Consider the following 23,256-nt stretch of genomic DNA (forward strand, 5'->3'; position numbering starts at 1 on the left):
CTGTCTCTGTCCTCCCTCAAGACAAGGCTGAGGTCTCTGCAGGGGTGTAACCACATCTCTCTGCCTTTCTGGGAACTTCTCAGAAGGCAAAGCCCTGCCCTCCACTTCATCTTTGGGCAGGACCTGTGACCCCTCTGGGCACAAACCTGAGCCTGGGGAGTTAGGCTGAAGGACACCACTTCAGGAATGTTCAGGAAAGTTCTGAGAAGTCCATCTCTGCCACAGCTGGCTGCCAAGGGAGATGCTGAAAAGAAGGGACACTTCTGCTGAAATGTCAGCAAACCTGGTATTTAGCTTTGTGGTCTGTTTTTAAGGACACTCTTTATTAACTCTGTCCATGAAGTGGTTACCAAAATGGTACCAGCAGTAGTTGTCTCTGCTTCTAGCAGGAAGGACTTTTCATAAAAGTTAATCTTCCCTGAGCAAACAAATTTTAATCTGTGGGTTCCATCATCTTCTGCTTTTTAATAGTATTGCTCTTTTAATATCACTTCTTTTCTAACAAGATCATACCCTGCTCCCTTAGGCCATGTTAAAAAGGTCAGTCACAGAGTGGTATTTTAATTTAAATAAAGAGTGAAAGACAGAGTGTTTTTGCTAGAATACTAAAAGATCACCTATTTAAATCTTCCTTTTAATGTCTGTTTAACTATCTTTCTTTGAGGCTTTTTCTATGACCTTCAACATAATTTAAACTTAATTTTTTAATTCATTATTCATGCCATTAAATACTGAAACCCCTTTCTTGCTGCAGTTTATTTCTCTATTAAATGCATGTGTTCTATTGGTTTTGTTTGGTTCTGTGATGAATTCTGATGTACTGGCATTTTAAAACACAGTAGAGAAGAATGCTTATTTTGAGAGGGGGGAAAAAAACCTCCACGTGTAAATGTTGTATCACATCAACAAAATGATTTAAGGTAAAATGAGGGGGTGGGGGAAAGGCAGGTTGAACTTGGGGCCTCTTACCTCGATAAATTCTGTGTAAATGCCACATCCTGTGCTGCCCTGTGTGGGCTGGGAATGGGCTGCTCTGAGCATTCCCAGTTTCTGGAGTGCTTCAGCTTCACACAGCAATAACTGTGGCAGCTCCACTGACACCCTGACACCTGCTCTACATCATTGTTTTGGCTTTCCCATTTTTTCCTCACCTGGTAATTGAGTTTCATGGCTTGGTGCAGGAGATGGAATGAACTGCAGATAGTTATGTTATTATAGATTAGCCACAGCGATACTGGGGTTTGTAGAGACCTGATATGCTGCAGGAAAGCACCCAGAACTAATATCACCAAATAAAGGAAATAAATTAAGCCCTTAAAATGATGTATTTTCATTGCCAGGGAGCAGTTTTTCCACCCCTCCTAGAGCTGATATCTCATTTGCTGTACCCAAGTGAGGGCTGCACCCTTGCACAGCAGTGTGAAGATATATAGATTCTCATCACTGCAAAACACGTGCACCGTTAGTTTTTTGTTGTCTGTCAGCATTTGGGTACTTTAGTAATATAAACTACTTCTGCATTTTTTCTCAATTGATTCAGTGGCCTCAAGTGTGGCACATTCCCAAACAGTTGGGCAGTGTTCTGTTACTGTCACCCCCCAGAATTTCTGTCTGACAGTCATTAGCAGTAGAAGTTAATTGGAGAAACTTTTGAAGAGGGTACTGTGCACTGTTAAGGAAAAAAAGGTGCCAAAGAAAAAAAGAGTAAGTTGTAAGAGTGAAGTGGCAGAGCTCTAATATTTTAGTGTTCCTTTGGGGTTTTGTTAAAGCAGGGGAGAGAAAGAAAGAATTTCCCTAAAGCACAAAGTTGCCCTGAATTTGGGACAGTTCTGTGGGTGGCAGGAGCACAGATGCCACAGGAGCCTGGGGCATTGTCAGCACTGTCACAGTGACCTGCAAACCTGCTGGGCACCCTGCGTGTCCCTGAGGCAGGGGGGACACTGAGGCAGGGGTGACACTGAGGCAGGGGTGACAGGCAGGGGTGACACTGAGCTGGGGGTGACACTGAGGCAGGGGTGACACTGAGGCAGGTGTGACACTGAGCTAGGGGTGACACTGGACCAGGGGTGTCCCTGTCCCTCTGGATTCCCCTGCATGTCCCTGAGCCAGGGGTGTCCCTGTCCCTCTGGATTCCCCTGCATGTCCCTGAGCCAGGGGTGTCCCTGTCCCTCTGGATTCCCCTGCATGTCCCTGAGCCAGGGGTGACACTGTCCCTCGCTATCTGTCCCCTGGATCCTCAGCAGCCACTGCTGAGTCAGTAGTGTGTGACATCCCTGCTTTCTTCCTTCTCCCCATTCTGGAGCACATCCAAGGAAATGCAATATCTGACCAGAGCGGCTTCCAGTGATGGGTGAGCCACAGGCCCTACCTGTGGTATTTGATAAAGAGGATTTCAGCTCGTCACTGATGATTTTCTGTGCCTGCAGCACCACTCCCAGCCAGCCCAGTGGGCATTACCAGCCTTCCCAATAATCCTGGCAGCCAGCACTGCCCAGGGAGCCCTTCAGCTGCTGTCCCCTGTGCTGAGCAAACACCAGCATGGCCCTGCCATCCCTCCCCAGGCTGCCAGGGCAAATTCATGGGCTCCACAGCTCTCTTCAGTTAATGGAATCCATATATTCTGTCACCCCAGAAGACCTCCCTGGGAAATTACCTCCTCTTTCCTTGCTCTTTGAGAAGAGTTATTGTGTGGGAGCTAAACTGGGATTAGGAGCTTTTATCCATAAGCTACATATATATATATATATATATATATCTTCATTTTATTTTTTTTTTTAATTATTAATCCTTTCCTTCTTTTCCCACCTCCCCTTTCAACATCTTGAAGGAAGGAGACAATTTGTGACAAGGTTAAATTTCTGTGCTGCTTGTTGAAACACTACATTAGGGCAGAATTTGAACAGCTTTGGTGAAACACCAGATTTCTATGTACCATTCTCATTTCAGTTTCAAAAAATACAATAATGGATAGAATAATCTTCTAATTCTATCTTATAGCAGATGGAATGTGTGTTCTGGACCATATGGCTGCTGATTTGGGCTGTTTGGGATATCCTGTTGCTTTGACCATATATGTTGTTGCTTTGGGACTTGCTGGTGTGATGTTGAAGCACATCCATTTCAATTCTTCACAAGTTCTTAATTAAAAACACTTTAACTGTGAAATATAGCTAGATCTAGGGCTGCCTAAGTTTTGTGTCAGGCTTTACGTGAAATATATACAGAGAACTACTTTATTTGGTGTGTAGACAGAAGATAAAAAAAGACTCTTATTCTTATGTATATTTTGAATTTATTTTCGTGTCACCAGTGTAAAAAGAATTCTGTTAATTTTGCTAAAAGATACTGTACACGTGATTTTCTCAGTTTACACAAAAGTAGTATTTGTGGGAAACTGCAGATAAAAATTATCTTTCAATTTGTCAGAGAAATGAGTCTCCTGTTTCCATTCAAAAAAACCAAGATGGATAATCTGGAGCTTGCAAAGGGGTCCATATTAAATTAATTCTTCACAAAAATGTTTGTGTATTGATGAGCCGAGATCTTATGTAAAAAATATGATTATGTTAAGATGGTGTTGTTGTCTCTCTGAGATTGAGAAATTTGTTTGATAAATGACCTCTCTTGGGATTCTCAGCAGAGAATTTTGGAGCTGGAGTGGTTTTACACCCCATTGGTGGTGCTCTGATTTGTGTTATTGTCCTTGACAAGCGAGCTGTGCTGGGGCACAACCACCACCTTTATGTAAAACACTTCTGTGTCACCTTTTGGGGTTCTGCAGCAGAGCAAGGCGTCAGTTTTAGCAATTCTCATTGCTAAGGAACAGCTCTTGGTGGATTGTTCTCCCTTCAGAGCTGTGCACCACGTCCAGTAACAAGCACAGCTCTGTGCTGAGCTCAGCTCCAGCCCAGGGGGTGCAGGGTGACCCCAAATTTCCCTGCTGGGCAGGCTCAGGGCTTTGATGCTGGGCACATCTGAGCCCTGCCCACTGCTCCAAAGGCAAAGGAAGTTTATGAGAGTGATTATTCCATCTCTTTATCCATCTCCTGGAGAAAGAGCCCACCCTGGGGCCCTTTCTGAGCCCACACTGATGATTTCAAATTACCACCTCTCCATGGTATTAAATATGTACTTTTTTCCTGGCTAAATTAATAGAGCCTCCTTAGTGTTGCCTTTCCTCAAACTGAGTCTTTTCTCACCTTGTGTTTTGGTATGACATACTCAAACCAGTCACAGGTGCAGAATTTTGCTGAATAATAAAATTCCTGCCTTAGTCTGGTTTTATTTTAATTTTTAATGTGGTAATGCTGTTTGAAAATAACAGTCTTTTGAGTAACTTCTGTCAAATTTAAAATCAGTAATTGAAACAAAAACAAAATACCTTTCATAAAGATAAATCCACTTAGAATCCATTTAGAAGTGTGTGGTACACTGCACACAGAAGCCTTAGGCCCATCAGCTTCAGCATTTGTCCAACATGAACAAATTTTTTCCAGCATGAGCCTGTCTTTAACTGAGATGGAAAGTCAGTATCATTCTTTTCGCCTCTAAATGCTTTATTAAAAGTATATATTTCGTGTGAGCCTTTGCACCTACAGAGGCTTTTCTTCCCTAGATGAATTGCAATGGTCCACACATGGATGTAGAAGCTATTATTTTCCCAGCAGGATGTTAAACTGCTCATCAACTCTTGCAGAGCCAAAACACTTATGAAAAGCATGCAGGTGAAGGAGCTGCAGCTCTAATAACCACGGGTCAGCACTTCATCTCCAGCCAGGAAATCTTTCCCCCCTTCAAAGAAGCTTTGCTCCCAAGACCTGGACACTTTATGCTGCAGAGAACTGTTTTACTGGGGGCTGGAAATCATCAAAAAAGGTTCAACTTTTATTGCTGAAGCAGACACAGGTTCTGCCTGTGTCACAGACCTGCTCTCTAGGTAGGATCTGGCTGCTGCTGCTGCTCCCCAGCCTTGTTTTGCAGGGTGTTGCCAATTAAGCCATTTTAGATACCACCCCTTCATCCTTCTGCTCTGACCCTATTAGTGTGATTTGAAAGGCAGAAAGAGGAAATCAGGTTTATCAATATTAAAATGCATTTCTCAGTGTCGAGGAGGATTTGGTAAACTGGTTAACCCATTTGTGCCAGGAGTTATCCATAATTGTAGATTACACTGAGAAAATCTGGTAACTCATATTTCTTCTATTTTTATGTGGGTTTTTTGGGGGGGGTTTGTTTGTTTGTTTTTCCTCTGCTGCATAAACACATAACAATGCCTATTAGGAAAACTACAGTGATGGTGATTTTAAATTGATAGGATTGAAGAAAATGGAAAGTGGATTAGAGTAACCCCAAAGAAACAGCACTGTTTGGACAGGGACTTTTCATGTGGACATGTATTGATTGATGGGGCAAAGGGGACTGGCCTTAAACTGAAGGACATTTAGACTGGAAATTGTGAAGAAATTCTTCCCTGTGAGGGTGGGGAGGCCCTGGAACTGTTGTCCAGAGAAGCTGTGGCTGGCCCTGCATCCCTGGCAGTGCCCAAGGCCAGGCTGGACAGGGAGAAGCCTGGGATTCAAGCAATGCACCCACCTGGGAGAGTGGAAGGTGTCCCTGCCCATGGCAGGGGTTGGAACAAGATGAGTTTGAAGGTCCCTTTGACCCAAGCCATTCTATGGTTCTAGGAATATATTACATTTAGCACTTAGATAATCTGTTCTATACAATATTCCAACACCCTGTTTAGCTGAGCTGTGGAAATCCACGTCAGCCTTTATACTCATAAAGCACCTTTGCTGTGGTTTGTGTTCATCCCTTTTTGCTGGCTTGGGTTTTCTCCACCTTGCTATTTGCTCCTCTTTGTTTGCAGGAATGGTTTTCAAGTGATTTGCGTCCCCCCAGCTGACTCTGCTGCTTCCAGCTCCCATGGACAGTGAATGTTTCCTTAGCACTTCTCTTTGCATTCTGTAGTAGCTGTCAGCTTTCTAATTTCATTTCTGTTCGTGGGGGTGCCAACATAAATGAGAAATGTCTATAAATCCCCTCTTCTCCAGATTATAAAGCAGTAACTGATGCTGTTTAGGACAAGATTTCTCTTACCTGTGGCTTATTTCAGACTCAAATACTTTCAGTAACTTTTTTTTTTCCAGTGTCTGAATCTATCCACTTCTGCACATATTTGATCAGCTATGCCAAGTTCTGTGTTTTTCTGGGAATACAAGATGCCCTATGCTGTTAATCTTTTTACAGCAATGATTGACTCAAATGGTTTGTTGGAAAATGAAGAAAAAATATATTTAGCAAAGATCTCTGGTAGAGTTAATTTGTCTCCCTGTGGCTCTGAGATGTGCAATTCAGATTTCTGCATGCTGTGGACACCCTTGTCAATGTATTGATGAAGGCCTGTGGGAATACAGCAGTTTTAAAAAATATTTTAAAGCAGAAATTCCAGAGTACTTTATATGGATTATATTCTTTTTGTCCTCAGCAACAGTAAAAATACAGCAAAACTGAAGAATACTTTATTTACATTTTTAAACAATAGCTGATTTTTCAGGATGCTCATTAGAATGGGAAATCATAAATGATGAAAGGTTTTCTTTAATGGAAAGTAAAAAAGTCATGACATCACCAGAATATACTGGAGCCCAGGAAGCAGAGCAGCTCAAAATTCCGATGAGCTGTGCTGCTCAGGCTTTCTCCTGCAGGAAGGAAGGATGTATTTTCTGTTTCTGTTGTATGTTGTTATATATTTATACACAAAAGTGTATAATGCAAAAGAAGTTATTCCATCAGTAATGTCCAAGAGCTGCACACCAGGCTGGGAGCAGCTGAAATTTGTTCATTAAAAGTTCATGGTCTGTTGACCTTTTCTCGTTCAAGCCTTGTATTGAGTCCATTCCTTATCTCTGCTGTGCATGGCAGATTGTTTAGCATATTTCTTGTGTAGAGAGTGACTTTGAGTGCCACAAGGACCTCACTTGGCACTTGCAGGCATAAGCAGAATGTGTTTGAAAATGTTGCTGTGCTCTCTAGTGGATAATTTAGTTATAAGTGTCTAAGAAATTAGTATCAACAACAGTTCCCAATTTATATTTCACTTCAGTGAAAGACCTGCCGTAAGACCTTGAGCAGAAGGGCTCTGCTGAAGTGCAGGGCTGTGTCTGCAGGGAGCAGCTCACAGCTCTTACTGCACACATTTCCTTTCTGTGCTCAGGGGAGAGCCCACATTCTGTAGAAGCTTTTTTTAAAGACTGATTTTCAGTGGAGGAAGAGGACTTGATTTGATAGCCTATCTCAGATCATGAGAGATGAGCTGACTCCACGTCCTGTTCTTGCCAACAGCCCTTGGCTGGCCCCTTGGGCACCCAGCTACAAGTGCTGGGGACACACCTGGGCCCTCACCTTCAGGATTCCACAGCAGAATCCAGAATCCATTGCCTGCTCCTGACCTGTGACAGTGCTCCTGCTACTAGGACTCCTTTCTGGGTTAGTCTGTGAGCTTCTATTTGGCTTTCCTAGCTCCATTCTTATTTCCTTCAGTCTGTTCAAATCTTTGTACTCCAGCCTGTGTTCTTCAGTCTTCAGGCAATTATTTTCCAGCCCTATTCTTTCCAGTCCAACAACCATCTCTGGTGGTATCCTGCAGAGTTCTCACATAGTTCAGTGCTGATTTACACTGTGACTCAGGCTGTCATTCCACTTGTCCTCTCCTTTGCTTGGCCTGTCAGTTCTGTGTTGAAGGCCTGCCATTTCTGCTTATCTGAGTCATTTCCAGCTGCATGAAATTTACTGAGCTTATTATTATTATTTGAAGATTTATATACTGGAATTGGCAGAAATAAAAATGTCTTTCCTGGGAAAACTTGATTTCCAGTGTTCTACATGGTAGACTGGCTTCTTTGATGTGGGCCCAGAAATGTGTATAAAGATGCCTGGAATGGTGAATGGTTCTAATGACCAAATAATTGGGGCAGCAGAGTTGAATCAAATGACATCCTGCCCCATTTTGCAAGAAAAAAATAGTTTGGTTTGATTCTTCATTGAGCTTCTGTTGTCAAGCTCAGCACTGAAAACTTGTGCAAACTTTTCCCCACGTTTCAATGAATGTTTTCACAGAATTCTTAAAATCTGCTTGCAGTTGTAGCTGTCTGCACTTCTGCCTCTGTGTGCAGGTGCATGGGGAATAGTTCAGCTGTTACTGAGTTGTGCCCAGGCAAGTGATTTCATGTCTCCTTGGTTATGGTAAAAATGATCCCATTTTGTGCAATTTTATTGGTCTTGATCAGTATATGGTATAAGACTCATCCAGAGAATTAAATCTTGCTGCATTCTCAACAGCTCTCCAAGCCTGCATTTGGAGTAGATTTAGATTCTTTTCAAAGTCTTTGATGGGAAGATGTTTGCCTTCATGCACATGCCAGCCTCTCACTGTTCCAGGTGATTCAGCTGTGACTGTTCAGGTACCTTTTGTAGGTCTTCTGTTTGCAAATATGCAAACAAATTGAATAGGAAATAGGAATGAGAATCTGAGTTCTCTCTTTGGTGGTGTTTTTCTTCTCCTTGGTTTTGGCATTTAGATTAGATTTAATTTAGTTTCAGGTTTCATGCCAGATTTCAAGGTAATGATGAGTTTTAATTTTACATTTGTTGTTTCATGCTTTCATAATAAAAGTATGAATTTGACAATTCCAATAAATACTGCATAACTCTACAGGTTAGAAAACACAGTTTATTTGCTTGGGGTGATGTGTAGCTATAAAAATGTAAAGAAATATGGAATATTATGTTCTCTTGAAATACTGGTAAGTTTTAAGGATGTAAATGGAGCAGCCATTTAAATATCCAAGAGGAGCTGTGTTGGGAAATCTGCAGAGTAGGGGTGACACTTGGAAGGCATTTGTGTCATGAGGAGCAGCTGAAGTCACTGTGTGAAGTTGGCATGAAATAATAAAACTTCCAGAGCAGAGGTGATGTGATGGTCACTCCCTTCTCTAGGTGTGGAAGTTAATAAAAATAGGAGATTTTTTAAGTGGTATCCCAAAAATCATCCTACTATGAGTTCAATTAATGAAATCACCCAAACCCCACAGCTCTCAGAATAATACAAAAAAGCCTTAATTATGTGTGACAATCCACGAGCATGCAGGAAATTTTCTTTTCTGTTGTAAATTAAGCCTTACTCTTCCCTACCTTTTATTAAAAGGTGATGGCACTTTATTGCCAAAGCCCTGGCAGTCAGAGCCTTCCAGCCTCTTGTGAACAGAAAAAAATTATTTTCCAGAATATTCCTGACCATTGTTCCTGGCATTGCAATTCAAAACATCTCTGGTACTTTTCTATGTTCCAAATAATCACAATCAGGTTGTACTTGCTTATCTATTGTTAGTAAATTAAAATATTAAAATTAAAAATAATTAATAAAATATAAAATTAAATAAAATATATGTGTATACAAACATACATGTAATGTTTATTCAGTGCAGCAGACATTCAGGTGAGCATTTGGATCACTTGTTTTTCTTGGGTTCTCTGCCTCATTGATGGAATAATGGTGAACTGTATTTCTTTTAAAAGTCTCATCAAATGTATTAGTTTGTGAACATTTCTGTGATTTTTTAGACATAGAAATATAAAAATATAGATATATCACATATATATAACTAAAAGAATAACCTCCTAAATATTTTTGTTCTTTCTTTTCGACTTTCCACTAGAATGAGATATGACATACTGAAGCTTTGAGTAATATTTTATTGCAATGCAGTAAAAAGTTGACTTGCAGTTTTATTATTACTGTAATTTTCATTCAGAATTTTATATCCACAAATGATTTTTTTTCCAGTTGTAGTCAATGTGGAATATGTTGCCCTGACTTGTGTCCTGAGTTTTTACTCTTTCCCTTATGTGCTGTTCAGAGTGTGAATGCCATTCTGTTTCCCAAGTAAAATTAACACTCAGTAGTGTTTTACAGCCCTGCAATTTACCTTCAGAATGGGGGGACTGAGGGTTTTCCTTATGAGAAGAGAGGGACAGTGAAATTCTGTGAACCTCAGAAGACACTAGGAGTTGTGGCATGTGGTAGGAGCAATAATTCTAACACCAGGAGGGGAAACCCACTGACACTAGAATGGAATGATAGTGCTGCCTTTCTGTGTGCTTTCAAGAAGAAAGATCTCCCTGGAGAAGCATGTTTGGTGGAAGCTGGTGTCTGGAGCAGGGATGTGGGTACAATATTATGATGGAAGTGGCATTTTCTGTCTCCTCATTTGGAATCTCGAGTTTCCTGTGGTGCCAGCTCTAGCTCCGTGTGCTGTGTCTTTATTCCAGTATCAGGCTGAAGAGCTCTCAGTGTTCAACTAATGAGCTTTCATTCTCTGCCACTGGGAGGGGGCAGAAATGCTCGTGGCCTCGGTGGCCCAACTTGTCCCTGAGGAGCCCGAGTTTGCATTTCTGCCCCAGCCAGCCACACCTCTGTGTGCCTGAGCATCGCTCCTGGGAGGACTCAGCTGGCTGAGCAGGGAGCTGCAGCTGCCTGCCACACACATCTGCCCAGCCTCCAGCCCAGCTCCGTGCCCAGGACAGTCTGTCAGCCCTCAAAATGTCAGTTTTCCCATGCTGTCTGCATTTTAAAACATCCATTCTGGTACAGATTCCTCAGGGTAACATTTCTGGCACCCAGTTTCTAAGTTATGTCTAGATGCAATTGCTGTAGACAACCAGGTATCGCCTTTTAGTCATAGAAATGTAAATTATATCCACAGTTCAGTTATTCCTGAGTTTCTGTGCACCCCATCCTTTTGAGCCATCAAAAATGTCCACTATATCCAGGCTCAGGGAGTTATGAAGCAGCAGAATACACTGTGTCCTCTTCCTTTTCAAGGTTTTCCATCCTGGAATTTGTTTCTCTCCCTGCAATCCCTGACCCCTGCAGGGCAGAAAGGAGCTGTCCATCTGAGTTTTACTCCACTCTTGTGAGGGATGGTGTGACATGCACTTGTTTTGAGATTCCTGCCATTGATACAGAGAAATGAGAAAGGAAACACCTGATGAACTTGCTTTTCTTGCCTGTCATGAACAATATATTGTGCTCAAAAGAGTCCTTATTGTGCCATTTGAGTTGGTGAAATAAAAGTAAAGACTTCTTATTTTCTAACAGCTTATTTTCCCAGTGGTTGTCCAATAATCACCACCACTTCAGTCACAGGGTCAGGGGGTTCACGTGTCATTAGCACACTCTGAAAGCCTCTAATGCCTTTCTGATTTATTCATTTTTGATATATTCATTTTCTTGCTCTACAGTTTTGGGTGGAACCCTCACAGTCCTAAACCAGGAGTGCCAGGGTGCTCTGCTGTTTTCACAATCCACTTGTGCAGCCAGCAAGGAGAATCCTTGGAGGAATGGCACAGAGGGTGCTGTTGCTATTGTGACTACCAAAATTATCTCACAAGTTTAGTGCTTTTTGATAGGTACAAATTAATCTTGTGGTGGGTAAGCCTTGGAAATGGGTAATTCTGATTCAGAGAAAAATTTTTGAGATTTTTCTTACCAAGATCTGCTGTTGCTTTGTGATCAGTTGTGCTTTGGGAACATTAAAGCATTGGATTGAGAATTCTGCTTACTAAACCGTAACAAAAAAATTTGTTCCACTTTGAGATTACTTTTTTTTAAATGAAAACCCAAATGAAAAGTGCTCAGAGTATTTACACTTCAAGTGACCTCAGCACAATTCACAGTTTTTCAGCAGGGGGAAGAAAAAAATACCCAAGTTCTGATGTTCTAATTTATCTTTTAAAAAGATTCCACAAGACAAATAAAACCACTTATACTCATTTTTCTCCCCAGCCTGCTTCCATTACTCAGGAGTGAACAAGACATAAAGGTGATCTGAGCCTGAGAGTTTAACCAGAAATAAAATACAGGAATGTATCCTGGCCCTCACACTTAGGTTGTATTTTCCTTTAGAAAATTCTTTCATGTGCTTGTGGGATATCAGAGATAATGATGTGTTGAGTAGGAGCAATGAAATGAGACTCTCAGTCAATAAATTTGCTCAAAATGCAAGCAAGTGAAATAATGTATTGTCTGGTGCAGCCGTTCTATGCAGGTACATAGTTCAAATCATTTCAAAGCTTAGGCTCTCACAGAAACGGTTGGGTTGGAGTACAGCACACCAGAAATTAAATGTCATTTATGTCTCTTTGCAGGAATTTAGGACAGGGAGAAGAATTGAATTGAATTGAAAATTTTATTCTGAATCTTATCCTAAATTTACTTAAACTTAACCTATTAATGTTGAACTCCTAACAGTTCCCATAAAAGATTCCTATTTAGAACCAAAAGTAACCAAAAAGCATTTTTAGCAGCAGAATGAGAATTTTTAAACCTGCTCTTTTTTAAATAGCTGAAAAGAGAAGATAATTTTTTTTCCATTGTGACCTTCCCATTGCATATTGGACTGTCTGCTGCAGTAGCCCATGTTGATGTACTCAGTGTAATCCAGTAGGTCCTGGATAGTTCAGCTAAAAACTCATGGCAAATACTGACTCTAGAGAAGGGTGTCTTTCTCAAAGAAGTCTTAAATGACCCAGATTTATTTTTTTTATATTTAATTATCACCACATTTACGATATTGGGAGTAGCAGGAATTGTCTCCCTTAAAGTGACATTTTCTTAAATAATGTGTCAGGACCAGAAACCTCCTGCTGCCTGGTTTATCCATTTCCTAGGCTCTTTTCCTGCTATTTTGCATGCAAATACTGTGCTGTCTGCAAGCTGGGCCATGGATGGGTTTTATACACAGGTCATTAAAGAACTTGCCTGTGCATCTCCAGATTTATTAAATGGAGTGCCACTCTATCAAGCCATTGTATCCAATTAGTATTTCTCTCCCTTACAGAAGAATTTCTTGAAAAATATTTGCAATTTATGAAATTATATATGCAATTATATAGGCTTTGGGGTAATTACAAGTATATTTTAGTTTTTCAGTACATTTTATTGTGCTTTGTTATGGGCTGTTTACAGCAGTTCTCGCTGGCAGGGGAGAGGAGAGAGGGAGGGCAAATGGAGCTGAATGTGGAGTAAAACCAAGGGAAATCTCATATTAAAGATTCACCAATGAATCTTTGCAGAGTTTATGCAAATCCAGTGGGTATTTTGTGAAAGTGTTAATGAGTGTCACATCCTGATTACTGCAGATTTCCCCTTGCATTTCCAACCATACCAAATCCAACTGAAACTGCTAAAATTAACACCACGAGTCCACAACATTTTGTCAGAAAAGCGCGTGAAATTTGTTTTTAAAATATTGTGCACTCATTATTCTTGGAAACATCTTACGTAGATGTTGATATAAAATATCCTGTGTGCATTCCTTGATGGATGATAAAGCGTTGATCTCCCTAAATCCTTCTAAAGGACCATCTATTTCTGAGCTGTATTCTGTATCTCTCTGTAAAGCAAACCCTATAATTAACTGCCCTGGCTCTGAGCATCCTGTTGGGAATGTTCTTGTTTACCAACAGCTACCAGGAGCAGCCCTTTTTGCCAAGCACACCAATCCCAGAATGGTTTGGGTTGGAAGGGACCTTCAGGACCATCCAGTGCCATGGCAGGGACACCTTCCACTGTCCCAGGCTGCTCCAAGCCCTGTCCAGCCTGGCCTTGGACACTTCCAGGGACCCAGGGGCAGCCACAGCTGCTCTGGGCACCCTGTGCCAGGGCCTGCCCACAGCCAGTGAAGGATTTCTTCCTGTGGGACATGCTGGTCCTTTTTGGTGTGTGTGAAGTGGGGCCTGTGATGTGTGAGGTGACTCCAGACTCATTCATTCACTTAATCTGAAAAACTGAAAGGTAAAAAATTAAATTTCAAGAAAAAAAGCAAAAATCAACCATTCTGTTCCCCTTTATTTAACAGTTCTTGTCAGGGTTTTGAATATTCCAGCCAGCTCACTTCCCTGTTTCCCCATTCCCTTTGCATTTTGCTGTGTGGGCCATCTCTCCTCTGAACCTCTCTCTCAGCTTCTGCTGGCTTTGAAGTTTTGAGACGATTTCATGTCCCTTTTGCTCTCTTTTGACTCAGTTTGGCAAACATATCCTGTCTTTATAACTGGACCTGAAAAGCAACTCGTGGAGACAACTCACACCCAGAAACATTTGTGGGGAGGGAGATTTTCCTACCCCCACCCCAGGATGCCACTGGTGGGATGGCTCAGGATGTGGCACCAGGCAGTTGGGCATGGATCTTTTATTTCTCTGCCAGCCTCCTGTGTGCTGTTAATATAACCCTGAATGCCTGTGTTTGTGACAAGCCACCATCACAATGAGCCTGTTTATTTCCAGATACGTAGTGGCATCGTTCATTTGCACATTAAAGGGAACTTTGCCGCAAGAAGACAAATTCGAGGCTACAAAAGCTTGGTGATTATTGTAATGCTAATCTGTATTCAATCCCATATATGTGTCGCATCTTGAATACTTTAAAAAATTAATTAGTCAACTGTGTTGTGCCACAGATGAGCGGGAGCAAGGGGCTGCCTGAATCCACAAGCTGTGACATTCTCTGTGCCAGCAGGACTTTAAAGCAGAGAAGGTCCCCAAGAACTGAGCTGGAGGTGGTCCCAACCTCTGTCTTCTACCTGATGGTGCAGAAAGTGGTGGCATTTGTGTGCTTGTGTTTTATTAACTGATGAAAATGTATTTAAAATATCTCAAATAACAATCCCAACGCTGCTTTATATCCTGTGATTTATAAAGGTATTTAAATCTTTGCTCTCATTTCAGTAGGAAGTAAACATCATGCATCTAAAGCTAGTGGCAAAAGTCTCATTGGTGTGCTCTGCAAATGAAAATAGGTGGAGTAAAAATAAATACAGCTGCAAAATAAAGATTTGTCATTAACTAAGAATACAAAATAGGCAGTTACCCATTTTCTCAACAGAATTCTACCCCCATCCAGAGCTGCCCAGGAGTATTTCCTTGCCTACTGGCGGGGCCAAAAGTCTTCTAGGAAGCTCTGAACTGTGTCACTCCGTTTCCTTTGCTCAGGTCGCTGTGGGTAGGAGTGGGCAGGTGTCAGACTCACGCCTGCCTCGCGGGGCTGTGCTCGCTGTGCTTTGGGTGAAAAGTCCCAGATCCCTCTCCTCGGGGGCTGTGTGCTCTGGGGATGGCTGGTGACCCCTCAGTGCCTTCCAGCTGCCATCCTGGCCCTGGGAAATGTTTTATATTGCCTTTATCTGTGGTTCTGAGCAGCGTTCAGGGCCCAGCTCTGTGGTGTAGGCCGCGCTTTATCGTTTCAAGGTGTGGCCTTGCCCCGCCTGATCTCCAAGGGGAAGCAATTGCACTTCCAGGTTTTTGGGGTATTTTCCATCGTGTTTTGACAATTCCTCACGCTGGTGTGGTGAGCACTGTCACATCTGTGTTTTCCTGGTCATGGGGCTCTGTAGACAAATTAACCTTTTGCAGCTTTATTGAGGAAACGATTTGCATTAATACTGTGGGAAGGAAAAAAGATTGTGGGATTGGAAGACATTTTGAATTCACAACACACTAAAATGCCGTGTTTTCTAATTACTAAACAAACAAATGTGATTTTCTTGGGAAAAACACCTAAATGCAGATCCAGATTACCTCTGAAGGACATATATAGGGGAATGTTAAAGTCCATGTTACAACTTTAGCTAGTAATCCTTGTTCCTGTGGAAATGCTGGCTGCTTTAGGAATGCAAATTCCTGTGACTACTTTAGCATTTCAACAGGGCTGTGAATATGTATAAGCACAGAAGGAATTATTTTGCTTCAAGACTTTTCAGAGACCTGTTTCTTCTTCATGTTGGTAGATGTGTTGTTACCTTATGTTTCACATTAAACTTTGCAACGAGCTCAAAAAAAGAATCAACAGTCTTAAAAGTGACTGCTGCTGGTGAATGGTGCCTGGTGCTTTCCTTACACTTGACAAAAAGGAGATACAGATTTTTTTTTTTTCCCTTGATTTGATGCTTCTTCAGAAACTTTGCTTTATTTTAGGGCTTTGGATAAGTAATTCTTTTTTGAATTTGACCTCCTAAGCAGCAGTGGCTGTACAAAAAATCCCTGTCCTGTGAAATATGTGTTTTTGCTCTTTACAGGGGGGCGAGTACGGGCATGACAGGTTATTTTTATAGCAGTTTTCATAGCAGTTATGCAGGAAACTTTTTTTATGGTAATGTTTGAAGTAACATTTATTAGAGCAGCGCTAGTTTAGTTGGATCAAAATTATGTTCCTCTGCTGTTTTATTGATGATGTTTGATTTCTTGTTTCTGAATGAAATTAGCCATGACTTTTTTTACAAAATAGAGAAAATAAAATTTTCATTTAATATGCTGCAAACTTTCACATTTAGCATTGCAGAAAGAGCGTGAAAAATACCTTTGGACACTTGCAAAGTTTAAGTGACCTCATTTGTGAACTACTCTAATTGTATGAATGGCAGAAACAGAACTAGAACCTTCAAGAGAGATTGGTGACATCAGCAGCAAATACACCTTGGGAAAAGGCAACCCCAACTCCTAATGCAAAGTGAAGCAATTCAGATCGGTATAATCACATTTATAAATTCTTTATGGATGCTACTTGTGAGAAATTGGCTAAAGAAAAGTACTGGCATTTTGAATATACAGAAAATGATTACTGAAAACACCTGGTGTTTTGTGTCACTGTTTTTTTAGAGCATCTCTTACGTAGGTCCAATGCTAATCCCAATTCTTTTTGAGTACTTTTGTAATTAGTTTCACAGTGTTCTTAGCAATGTTGTGGATGCTTGCAGGATCCAACCTCTGGAGAACATCTTAAAATTCTGCTTGGTAAAGGAAAAACTTTTGTTTTTTGATTGTATTTCTTTTGATAGTTCAGGTTTAAAATCCTTATCACTTGGATTCTCTCCAAAAGCTCCTATTTAGCATCAGCTAACATCATTCATTCTCAGATGTGGATTCCTTGAGCTCTGATTGCTCTGTTGGGCTTGTGGCATCCGATGGGTGTTGGATTTTTTAACACCTTGGTTGTCTGGCTCAATCTTGCACAAGGAAAGCACAAAGCCTTGTGAAATAAAACTGCAGCAAGTTTGTGATAAATCACACGATATTTCTCCATCTGAACATGCTTCATTAGGCTCCCCTGGTGTGGGGCTGCTCGTTGGATGGCACGTAGGAAGAAACTGCTCCAGCAGGAATCCATCAGGCATGGAGAGCCCCCGTGTGTTGGACATGGACATGCATTGAAGATTAAACCACATTTCACTGCCCTCTTTAACTGCAGTAAAAGAACTTTACAAACAGAACAACCTCCTGCTTGAGATGCTACTTGTGAATTTTAACAGGTCACTGTCTTTCAGTGGTTATGTTGCTTTTTAATAGCTCTCACGGCACAGAAACTTAGCTCAGGAAATGATGGTTAAATCAGTTACCCACTGAAGACTTTGAGCTGGAAGCTTTCTAGGATGACACGTGCACCTTTGCATCAGTTTAAAAAATGCTCCAGCTGCACCATTCACTAAAAGGCACATATTTTACAGTTAGTTGCTTTGGTCTGGAGCTCTGTGATTTTCTTTGTCAATTGGAAAATTCAGAAGAAAAACACTCCCTTTTTTTGAGGAGAAAAAGATGTAAGGGATGACAAACAACTAAATTAATTTACAAGTTTTGAGGTGCCATGAGACATAATGTGGTGGTACTCATCTGTACTATTCAATAAGGACATTGAAAATACTGTAAAGCTGGACATAGGAATTCAGACCATTATTTTGCTTTTGATTGTTGTCACAAGTTTGTGAGTGCTGCAGCTCTTTCTGCAGCAGAGTGTGCTTTGCCCCCCCTTAACTTTTGCTAATGAGATAATTAGTTGGTTCAAACTCGTTTTCATTACTTGAAGTATGAACATGGGATCTCTGAAGAACAGTACTGAGGACCACATGTAGCATGTGCCAGAACTGCAGATCCTCTGACTGAAGGCACATACATGCTGCAAAGGCTCAAAACAACAGGCCAGAGGAAATGGAGATATTTTCTGACTGCTTTGACTCTAAATGGCCTTGCCCTGGACAGCCTGGTTTTGTAAATTAGCAGTGCTAATTGCTGCTGGTGGCATTTTTAATGGAACTGAGCTTAACACTAGGAATATATGGTAAAAATCAGATTTAAGTAACAGAACTAATAGGCCAACCCATAGTATTTTGTTGATTGTAAGTGGTAGAAGATGGTATTTTAGTAATCCCTGCATTTTACTTCAGCCATGTTTAGACACACAGGGTGATTTAACTGGAGTTTCTAACGTTTCAGTGCTTTAATGCTCTGAAACATATTAGCTCTGCCTTAGCAGTTAGTGTTTATTCATTCTCAGAGCATTGTAGGGTCATTAATCCTTCGAGCCCTCCTAAGAAGTCAGAGATGGGAGACACTGGAAGCCATATTATTCTAATTTTACACGTGGGAAAACTGAAGTGATGAATAATGTGGTCAAGGCCACACAAGGAGGCAGTGTGAGCTCCGAGATGTTCTGGCTATTAAGCTCAGTGGTCAGGCCGACCCTTGCAACATTCTCTTTTTAAATTATACACTTTCTTGTGATTAAGATGCCTTAATGGTCCCACAGTCTACCTAGGCAGAAGTTTTTCTTTTCCCTTTGGGTAATGAGATGAGCATGGCTACAATAAAAACTTCCAAACAAGGAAAACACTATGAAATTACAGCCTGAATTTAATATTATTTTCTATATGTTAAGTTTTCACAGAGCATAATTAAACCTTGTCTCTCCTATTCTGCCAGGGAGGGGTGCAAATTCTTTACAAAAAGGAAATGATCGACATAAGTTATTTTCCAAGAGATCAGATTGTTCTCAATTTTGATTGCAGAATAATGACAAATATTGAAAGAGGTTTTAATAAACTTTTGGGATTTTCTTGAGAGATACTGAATGGGTGGTATGAAAATTCATTTTACAGAATTAGAGAAGTCTTCTGAGTAGCATCTGTAGAATTTTTCAATAGAGTACAAGTGGTTGTTTACAGCTTGTATCTTCAGTGGTATAAATAGATTTACTTTGAAATAGCAGCTTATTTTGCAGGGCACAAGCAATGATTTTTGTAGTGAAAGAGATCAGTTTTTAATGTTTGTCTGAAACTTTTTTTCCTTCTCTGCAAATGGGTTAATTGCTGCCATCTCTTGTGCAAAATGTTCAGGTTTTGTTTCAGTTCCAGACAGTTTTTGTCTCAAAAATGACATAGTCTGCAATATTATTCCAAAAGGAATTCAGAATTTCACGAGAGATAATCATCATTTAATCCAAACGTTATCCATTCCGTACAGATAAGACTGCTCCTAACAGCGAACCCCTGCAAACTTTAGCACCACGTCTAATATTTTAATAAGCCGCTAATATTTAGCCCATCCATTAAGCCGCTGCATAAATGAATTATTGAGCGTAATCTGCTCTCCCGTGCCCACCTTCCTTTCCCACAAGGCTGTGTTTTTTAGCTAAGCCGGCGTGGAGCTGCTGTTATCTCCAGACAAGCGGAGCGGGCTCGGCCGGGCACAGGCGGCAGGAGCAGGGGAGGCTGCCGGGGCTGCCTGGGGAGCCGCGGCTCCGGTGCCGAGCGCTGGCCCGGGGCCACCGGGGCTGCTGCGGCTCTAGGGAGCTGCCCTCGGCTGCCGGCCCTTGCTCCGCGGGGGCTGCGGGGGGCGGTGGATGCTGCCGGGGCTGCGGGGCCGGCCGGGGCTGCCCGGGCTCCCCCCGGTTCCTCCCGGCTCCCCCCGGCTCCCCCCGGCTCCCCCCGGCTCCTCCCGGCTCCTCCCGGCTCCCCCCGGCGCCGCGCCGGCATCGCCGCCGACCATGAAACCTTGGCAGCTGCCTGCGGGCGTGGGAGATGCCCTTCAGGTGAGGCAGCGGCAGCTCCGGAGCGAGCCCGGCCGGGGGAGGGCGGGATCCGTCCTGTGCCTGCGCCGGAGAGCGCCCGGAGCCCGGCTGAGCCCGCCGGGAGGGGCCGGGGCCGAGCGGCGTGTGCGGCTCTGGGGCTGCGGGAACCTCCGCGGGAGGGCGGCGGGGCCGGCAGGTGAGGGGGGCCGGCAGGTGAGGGGGAGCGGGCAGGTGAGGGGGGCCGGCAGGTGAGGGGGGCCGGCAGGTGAGGGGGGCCGGGCAGGTGAGGGGGGCCGGCAGGTGAGGGGGAGCGGGCAGGTGAGGGGGGCCGGCAGGTGAGGGGGGCCGGCAGGTGAGGGGGGCCGGCAGGTGAGGGGGGCCGGGCAGGTGAGGGGGGCGGGCAGGTGAGGGGGGCCGGCAGGTGAGGGGGAGCGGGCAGGTGAGGGGGAGCGGGCAGGTGAGGGGGGCCGGCAGGTGAGGGGGGCCGGCAGGTGAGGGGGAGCGGGCAGGTGAGGGGGGCCGGCAGGTGAGGGGGCCGGCAGGTGAGGGGGGGCCGGGCAGGTGAGGGGGAGCGGGCAGGTGAGGGGGGCCGGCAGGTGAGGGGGCCGGCAGGTGAGGGGGGGCCGGGCAGGTGAGGGGGAGCGGGCAGGTGAGGGGGCCGGCAGGTGAGGGGGGGCCGGCAGATAAAAGATTTGGGGATGCCGGGCAGGTGAAGATTTGGGGATGGCGGGCAGGTGAGGATTTGGGGATGCCGGCAGGTGAGGATTTGGGGATGCCGGGCAGGTGAGGATTTGGGGATGGCGGCAGGTGAGGATTTGGGGATGCCGGGCAGGTGAGGATTTGGGGATGCCGGCAGGTGAGGATTTGGGGATGCCGGGCAGGTGAGGATTTGGGGATGCCGGGCAGATAAAGGATTTGGGGATGCCGGGCAGATAAAGGATTTGGGGATGCCGGCAGGTGAGGATTTGGGGATGCCGGCAGCAGGTGCAGTGGGCGGCGGGCGGAGCAGAGCGGGCTCCCCGCGGGCTGGGCTGGGTGCCCGGGGGCAGAGGGATGCTCTGGGCTGAAGCTGAGCTCAGGTGTGCGCTGTGCCAAGCCAGCCCCGCCGTGCCCGTGTTTCTGTGGCTGCGAGCGCACCTCGGCCAGATGCGGCAGGAAACAACTCCCATCATCCATCCTCCCTCCGTGCTGGGCTGAAGTTTATGTGAACTTCATCTTCAGGAAGCTGCTTGGCCTTCTGTGGATGGAATATGTGTTAGCATTCATATGAGAGAGGGCAGGAAGGGGTTTTGTCAGGTGGATTATTGCCAGGCAGCTTGCAGGATTCCTCACCAACACGGGCTCCTGTTTAACTTTAGGGTCCCTGTGTCTCACCGGTGTAATACACCGATCTTGGAAAACACAATTTATGAGTATTTGAAGGTTTTATTACTGTGCTTGTTAAAATGCATGGGATATAACAGCCGCAGCATTTTGTTAATAAATACAATTTAAACACACAGGTAATTTTGGCTAACAATCCATTTATATGTATTTGCATTGAGAAAAGCAGGAACAGGGTATAAAAGACTGGGATTTAAAATTGCCTATCGGTTTCCAGCTGGATATAATTGCAAAGTAATTTAAATACTTTGAATGACTTCAGCAATAAAGCTAAAAACCCACACACTTCAAAGTGTGTAAAAAATGTTGAAGGGAGTGGGGAATGTGGATTTCTCTAGCATTTAAAAACAGGAATCTCGTCCAGACTCCTAATAATATAATATTAGGGGTATAATGTTTCTGAAAGACTTGCTGTCACATGGAGGAGGCTCTGGCACAGCCCGGTAGTGGAATGCTGGGCTCTGCAGTTCAGACACTGTAAAATCACATTGCGTCCAGGACTGTACATTAAATTCCACCTCAGGTATTTGATTTTGATGATACTGAGGAATTTAGTAAGATCCAAAGCAGCCTTTGTATTTGTCACTTCTGTAGTGATAAGGAATTTGTTCTTCATGCAGAAGTAATTAGGATTCATACAAGTGTTACATAGAAAGTTTGCATTATTTTTTCTTATGAAGTATTTAGAAAAATCAGTTTACATGCAGTACACTGTTTCCACATGTATTTCTAAAATGAAGCAACAGATATGTATAAAGTTTGAATGTCTTGATATTCTGACCACACGCTGCAGCTTTATTCTTAGATATTTATTGTTCCTGTTGTTGATCCATTTCTTGAACATGCAAGTAAGATTGAAAAGTGAGCAAAACTTCTACTCAATGATCAGTGTTCCCTTGTCTACAGCAGGAGCAGTAGTGCTGTGGAGAATTATTAGTTTTTCAGATTTGAATCATTTAATAAAACAAACAAAAAAGTGGATTTTGGGGTTTTATCCTTAATATGGGCTTCTCTGTGCATGCCTGGGTAGTGTCTGTCAAACATCAGCTTTGCTTCCTTTAAATCGATGGATCTGGGAGGGATTTCATTATCCCTTTTGGAGTTCTCCTTCCCAAAGCAGTCCCTTTTTTGGGGTTTGAGATGCTGTGAACACACAGCAGCTCCCATTCCCCCTGCCTGCTCTGGAAGCTGTGGGCAGGAGTTCCATTTAATCAGTGTCTCTCCACACCCCCTGATACCTGGAGGAGTGTCAGCACCGTTCATTGCACCCCTTTCCAGGCACACTTTTACAAAGTTTGAGCTTTATGTTCTTGTTTATCCCACTTGAGTAAATATTTGAAATCAGAATAACTTGACAATGGATGGATGAAGCAACTTCAAGGCGTTACCTTCAGTGTTTCCAACTTCCAAACACTTCAGTAGCATCATTATAATGGAGTTGTTCAAATTTATTCTTTTTGTAATTAAAAAATATAGGATCTCAATTTTGCTCATAAACCAGAAAACTTTTCCAGGAACAAGTAATAAATTGATTATTCAAGTGATAAACCTGGTGGTGTTTGAAATGCTAGAAAAGGTCTAGAGAAATGTTCTCAAGAATAATATTGGAAGTTCAGGTTTTTCCTTTTGTATGGAAAAATATTGCTATTAAATTTTTAATTAATTTTATGAAGATAAATATGTTAGAAATGGTAACTGAAGCATCAAATTAAAGAGGAGAAAGGAGAGGAATGTGGTTAATTCACACTTTTAAGTTATTGTGGTGATAATTGTGAAAAAGTAAAGTGGGGAAAAATATGTAGGGAGTTTTAACTATAGAAAATATCTTGTCTGGATTTTACTTCATATTTTAATTTAAGGAAACAATGTGCTATGAAAGAGTTATTTTTAACTCCTTAGTAAAAATCAAGCAACTAAAGTCAAGCTTTCAGTTGAGTTCATTGATAGGGATTTTGGAGTTTTTGTTAGAAGGAATTGTATTACA

General features: G+C 42.8%; 1 protein-coding gene across 29 annotated transcripts in view; it reads left to right on the forward strand.

Moving 5' to 3' along the window:
• RBFOX1 (RNA binding fox-1 homolog 1) overlaps nt 1-23,256 on the forward strand; it is a 1,112,502-nt gene that overhangs the window by 512,289 nt on the left and 576,957 nt on the right. For 2 of the 29 annotated variants that reach the window (XM_086854485.1, XM_086854486.1), the window contains exon 1: nt 19,743-19,910. The exons of the other annotated variants lie outside the window; for them this stretch is intronic. In XM_086854485.1, coding sequence (XP_086710611.1) covers nt 19,866-19,910 — 45 coding nt within the window. In that variant the 5' untranslated portion in view covers nt 19,743-19,865. Of the gene's footprint in view, nt 1-19,742; nt 19,911-23,256 lie in introns of those variants that run through there. 29 annotated transcript variants of the gene reach the window in all.

The sequence above is a fragment of the Cyanistes caeruleus genome, chromosome 17, assembly GCF_971803275.1.
Source record: "Cyanistes caeruleus chromosome 17, bCyaCae1.hap1.1, whole genome shotgun sequence".
Lineage (NCBI taxonomy): Eukaryota > Metazoa > Chordata > Aves > Passeriformes > Paridae > Cyanistes > Cyanistes caeruleus.